Source organism: Gavialis gangeticus, unplaced genomic scaffold, assembly GCF_001723915.1.
Source record: "Gavialis gangeticus isolate Ggan-Ray unplaced genomic scaffold, GavGan_comp1, whole genome shotgun sequence".
Classification (NCBI taxonomy): Eukaryota; Metazoa; Chordata; order Crocodylia; family Gavialidae; genus Gavialis; species Gavialis gangeticus.
This window is the reverse complement of record NW_017729012.1, coordinates 6,559,353-6,565,531: the sequence shown is the minus strand read 5'-3', so window position 1 is coordinate 6,565,531 and position 6,179 is coordinate 6,559,353. Positions and strand designations below refer to the sequence as shown.

At 39.8% G+C, this 6,179-nt stretch overlaps 1 protein-coding gene across 1 annotated transcript in view; it reads right to left on the bottom strand.

The window, feature by feature from the left end:
- Window positions 1-6,179, bottom strand: part of PPM1D (protein phosphatase, Mg2+/Mn2+ dependent 1D) — a 40,187-nt gene that overhangs the window by 6,664 nt on the left and 27,344 nt on the right. The window contains exons 4-5 of the mRNA XM_019511117.1: window positions 2,662-2,852; window positions 1,354-1,593 (exon numbers count right to left, since the gene is read on the bottom strand). Of these exons, the coding sequence (XP_019366662.1) occupies window positions 1,354-1,593; window positions 2,662-2,852 (431 nt within the window). The remainder of the gene's footprint in view (window positions 1-1,353; window positions 1,594-2,661; window positions 2,853-6,179) is intronic.

Here is a 6,179-nt window from a genome sequence, read left to right as displayed (position 1 = left end):
TTGAACAGCGCAGGCCCCAGGACCGAGCCCTGGGGGACATAAAAACAGCCTGGTTTCACAGCATAGAGCTTAAAGGCCATTTGAAGCGTGCCCTTTACAAGCACCTGTGCCATTAAGGAATGATACTCCCCCAGCTAGAGTTTTGATCTAGATCTTTCACTGACTTAGGTACCAGTCGACTATCAGCGAGCACACAGATTTGTACTCTTGACAGTGTATTGCATGTACTTATATGAGAGAAATGCAGAGGAAAAAGAAACCTATTTTGCTGAGTCCTTATATTAAATGTCCTTGGATATTTTCAGTGGAAGCGCAGCTCACACTTTCCCTTCACGAGTTATAAATAATTCAGATGTTATAAACAATATACACACCCCATCTGAAATTAAGGTATAAACAGAGTTCACATCAGTTCTCTCCACGTTAGATGCTGGGATAGCTGTGCTTTTGCAATGGACTTTGGGATCCTTCCTTGCACTTTCCTGCTACTGCTCAATGGCCAAAAAAGCCCCAGGGCTGTCTTATTAGCCGTCTCTCTCTGTATCAAGCAAATGTTAAGTACTGTCATCCTAATCTTTGTTTTTCCATTTTACTTTGCCTAAAGGACAGCTATTCAAAGACATTAAATCACATCAAAACACTATTCAAATCTGTGGCAACTGGCAATTACTGAAACAAACAGCCACTCACAATTATACCCTGGTCTTTAATAACAAAATAGCAAAGCACTTCCCAAGGCACAGCTCAACATCAATGCAACATCAACCAAGGTCCCAATGCAAAGGATGAGCCTGTAAAACAATGTCTTTTCCTTTAATGAAGAAAATTAAATTGATCAGATGCAAAGCAGTAGCTCTCTCAATCTGAAAATAAAGTACTTCTAAAACCAGTAATCATTTCTTTATTTATGTAGCATGGGGAGGAGAAACGGATGCAGTACTAAAAAAGAAGGATTCTGTACTCAAGCTTCAATACCAAGCTTTTGAAAACAAATACCAAACACCATTCTAACTACCATTACTGACTGCAGCTGATAGCCTTGGTTTGACTAGTCATTCAAAGTGTCACAATTTTAGGGATTAAGAAGAGACTCAGTATCCCCAAATCCAATAATTCCGACCTCACACACTGCCCTTAGCATCCTGTAGACTTAAGCAATCAAAGAACGTATAGCAAGAAAATTCACACACTTCTCCTGTTACATATGGGAATGGCAACATGAAATAGGAATAAGGCAGACTTTCAGCACATACCAAGCTATGCTTTGAGGGAAAGAAAGGGGAGACCAATGCTACAAATGGTTTGAGATTCAGATTAAAATAGGAAAGACTTGGACTGATGAAGAAACTTTACCTTGACAGGAGGGGTGCAGCAGCGGGAAGGCGTCATCACACACATATCAGGACTGCTATAGTGGGGGCTCTCTGACAAGTTGAGATACAATTCTTCATTTTCCAAGTTGCTCCTATTCTGCTGTAATGGCGAGATGCAGATTACAATGGCACTAGTATTATCTGCACGAAGCATGCGTTGCCTCCACCGGCCCAATGCTCTGTTCACCAGCATTTTGGCACAGGACTGTCTGTGCTCTCCCTGTAATGTTAAAAAAAAAAAAAACCCCACAACAAACAGAGAAAGTCACCACCAATTTATTTTGTGAACACAAGCAAAAGAAATTCTGTCTTGACCTCACACTAAGAAGTACCTGCATTCAGAAAAATCTCCATCTAAGAAACAGCATGGAGTCACAAATTGTATGACTAACGTGCAAACTCCAACTCCACTTGTTATAGTGAAGCTCAGTTTAAAGTGATGTTACACAGACAAAAAACTCAAATCCTTATTTATTAATAATGATTCATGATTTTTTTTGAAGGCAATGTTTAAGTCATTGTACATTGGCACCAGTTTGGTGAATGAATATAAAAATTACACTGTTATTTCAAAAATAAAAATAGGGCTCTAAAGCTCTTCAAGTAAAACATAGGATCTACACAAATTAGTTGGCCATGGTCTGTTTATTACTTGAAGTACATTATAGCAATTGAAGTACATTATAGATTGCGACTCCAAGGGGCTGTCCACCCACCTCAAAATTTCTTTAGCTGTCTTTTTGGGGGGCGCTCTACAAAATGATGCTCAGGACCTCCACCCTGCACACATTCATGGTGTTATTTATAATGAAACAAAGATAATGTCACTAGAAGCCATGGGTTTTTTGGATAAAACCCACAAAGACTCTAACCTGCTTTAGCTGCACTGATTCATATACTCCTCAAATATATGATAAATATTTCTACACATTGTTTTGCACTGTTTTATCCTACAGTGGAAACTCAACCTCTAGAGCCAAGTTATTTACTTGAGAAGAAAAACATACGGTTAGCACCTACATTCCACAAGAGGTGTTAATATACATCATAACCAACAAATCTGACAACATATGCTAGCCTGCTCAATTTATCATCACTGTAGCAGCTCCATATATGTTGTACCAGAATTATTAAAGTAGCAATAGTGAAAGATGTCTCTACTATGTAGGCCTTTAAAAATGTGCTGCGACAGACTAACCCAGCAGCTTTTAGTGGAGTCGAAAAGAAAAAAAAAAAAGTTAATAAGCTATCGTCTCTAAAGGAGCTGACAAGATCAATCTGTCCTCACCATAAAGTAATTTTTCTCCTCGTGGTCCTGGCACATAGAAATGGCATCCTGCGGTGGGATCATGTTCCACAGTCCATCGCTGCCTAGAATAATGTATTTGTGCTTCTGCGGATCAATCGTGTGGACACTTGTGTCTGGCTCAGGAGACACAACAAATTCACCACTGTAGAAGTCATAACTCCACAGATCACCTAGGTGAAGAGGAAAGCAAGGTGATGCTTACAAGGCAACTGTCAAGTAAAAACTTGTAGGACAGAAACCACAGACAATTGTTCCCACCAAGGCCCCTTTTCGTGCAGTGTTAATTACGGGGAAATCCCAACATAACTAACTCTTACCAGTACACTGCGAAGTGATACAAGTCCCTATTAGTATTTTTAGTACTTTCTAGTAAGTCACACGTTCAGCAGTATGGCCTGATATTTTTAATATACATACACGCATACATACACACACAAACAATGAACTGGAAAGACACAGATGTAAAGCGGAATAAATTAAGTGTAAATTGCAACAGAGAAAGGTGCACTTTCCAGGGTAACTCTTTTCACATACAGTACAGGGATCTTATGCAACTAGTAATAACTTTTTTCAGGCAAAGAGGTAGTTTTTTTAAATAGGCTAATCTAAACTAAAAGTAATATTGCTGATATGCTACTCTCTCTTGCCTTCTCTTTCTGAATCCAAGGGTATGGTTTCTAAACAGGGTGGATAAAAATCAATTATTTAAAAAATAAGGCAGATTTCTTACTTAAATCAGATTTTTTAATTTAATCATATTTTTAAGATGCTTTTTTTAAATAAACCTATACAAAGATAGTTTTACTTTAAGATATACAAGAGCTCAAAAGAGATCATCATGGAATAGGGATTATAACTTCTAATTATACACTATTTGAGACAATATATTTATGTAGCCTTTTTAGAAAAGTTTTATAATAGGTCACAACAGGCCATGGACTATATTAGATGCCTAATCTTAGTTGGGTTCCCAGAGGTTCCTCTATAGATTAGTAAAGATTAGAAAGCCACTCCACCCAATTCAGTGCTTGGTGTAGAAGATCCCATCAAGCGTCTCTGCAATACTTAGTTCTCACACTGTGAATGTGTCTCTGGAGATACTATCCTTGTTAACAGCAGTATATGGACATGAGAGATAACAGACCTGATTTACCTACCCATCACCCCTATTGTTTCTCTGCAAGTTTGTGCACACACAGTCAAGCCCTTAACACCTCTCTCTAAAAGGGCAAAGTTTCAAGAAGTTAAATGCATAGAAGATTGTTGGGGGTGGAGTACATCTGGGCAAGGAGGAGGAGTCCAGAGATAAATGCAAGGAGGGAGGGGCAGTAGAAACAAAAGAGAAACATTTTGAGCAGAATAGTCCCAAAGTCTTGAGGGAGAAGTTTCTGAGCATAGCCTCTCCACTGAGTTGAGATCTAGTGAGGGAATGGTATGGCAGAAGGGAAAACCTATCATGGCAGCAGGCTTGCCAGGCTGTAAGAGACCCTGTTTGGAAATATTTTAGTGAAGGTTATATATCAAACAAGAATGCACCTTTTGTAGAAAACAATTAAATCAAGGCTTCCTGACCAGTAACTTAAACCGACTAGATTTAAATCAAATCCACTCTGTTTCTAAAAGGTCCACTTTGGACTTCAGCCTACTGGAGACATTCCCCATCTTTGGTAGCATTCTGTATTGTGCAAAGAGAATGAAAAGGAGGATTCTTCTTTTTCCTCTACTGCTCACTGGACATTTGAGATTAACAAGGAATCCAACATGATCTTTACTACCACGTTCTCCAAATATTGGTAAGGTTATCCTGCGCTGACCACATCCCCTTAAAAATACAAATGCATTCAACTGTCAAGAGCTGAAAGATGTTTACATGCTAAAGAGCCCTTCAGTTTAAAAGCCAAAATTGCTTCCCGACTTGAGCCTTCAGTAAGTGTAAATGTTTGTGCCTTTTTCACAGCATTCAGACCTCTTCCTTCCCTTCCTACCAAGTCCCTTTAAAATAATAAAAATATGCCTTTGTTCCTGCTCCAGGAAGTAAGTAGACTACTCCATTAGCTTCGCTTAGGGCTATCAACCAGTTGAAAAGGTTTTTCAAGGACAAAAAAAAAAGAAATACTTCAAATCAATTACTCCACTCCACTATAGCAAACACTGATGGCCGCTCCTCATTAAAGAGCCAATTCACCTTCACAGCAGCAGCAGACAAAAAACACATGCTTCTACTAAATGCTAATTAAAAGCCCAGCCTGCTTACATAGAGGCACTCTCTCCATCAGCAGACTGGTACAACAAAGCTCACTGACTGGCAACAAGATCAAAATAAATACTGTAGCACCAGAGCAGAGCTCCAACACAGCAATTACTGTGCACATAATTGCCACTAAAAGTTTCCATAGATCTCCAATTTTTGTTCAAATCATGCCTGCGTGGCCACAATGGGTAAAACTGTATGCCTGCATTTATCTTCTTTTACAACAATATTTTGATGCCCTCACTAGAACTCCAAAGTCAGTTGAAGCATAGGGTTTTTCTGGTTGCTTGTTTTAACTTACCAAGGACTGATCACAAATTTGTTTTGCTGATATCGCTTCTTTATCTCCTTTATAGTGGTTTATAAAGAAAATGTACAATGTGATGAGCCCCCTAAGTGCCCTAGCAATCAAGTATTTACAGTTAAAATAAGTACACCAGTCTTGTAGCACAAAAGCCACCCTATTTTTCCTATATTTTCTATAGAAAAAAATCAGCAGATCCAGTGACGTCTAGATTGACAACACCCCTTTACACACGCAGGGAAAGGTGCAATGGGATCTCATGCACGATTCACACAACTATGCCTCCTACTGTGCTACGTGTCCATGGCAGGAGACATGATGGTGGGATCGTGCATTAGATCCCATCATGCCTTATAGCTGGTTCCAGACTCCCCCTGCAGTGGCATGGAACAAACTCCCACAGCTGGGAGCCCCATGCACCCCAGTTGAGGGGTTCCCAACCACAAGGGCAACCCCCAGGGCCAACGGATCAGCACAGGGACATGAACCCCCTGGACCCTGAGGATCCCTAAGGTTCAGGGGGTTTACGCCAGGCAGAGCATACCCCTATGGCCAGGAGCCCCGTTAGCTGATGGGGCTCCCAGCTGAAGGGGAGGCCCTGCTACACCTGCAAATTAAAGCTCAATAGCAACCTGCTATAAAGTTAGTACACATTTTTTAAATTTAACTTTATAAGTAAATATGGTTGGAGCTTTCTATTGTGCGATAGCCACTTTGCACATGTAACTGATCTCCAAGTAACTGCACAATTAACCAGTTACTTGTGCAATGCCTGTAATGTGTAGAAGGGACCTCAGTATCTGAAAGACAGGACACAGCTGAAGATGGAGGGCAGTAGGTTGTTTTACATGCACAGGTTTCAGTCACTATTAATACAAGACCTACAGCAATTTATGTTTTTACTTTAAAAAAGAAAACACTATAGAACTTCAAATATATGGT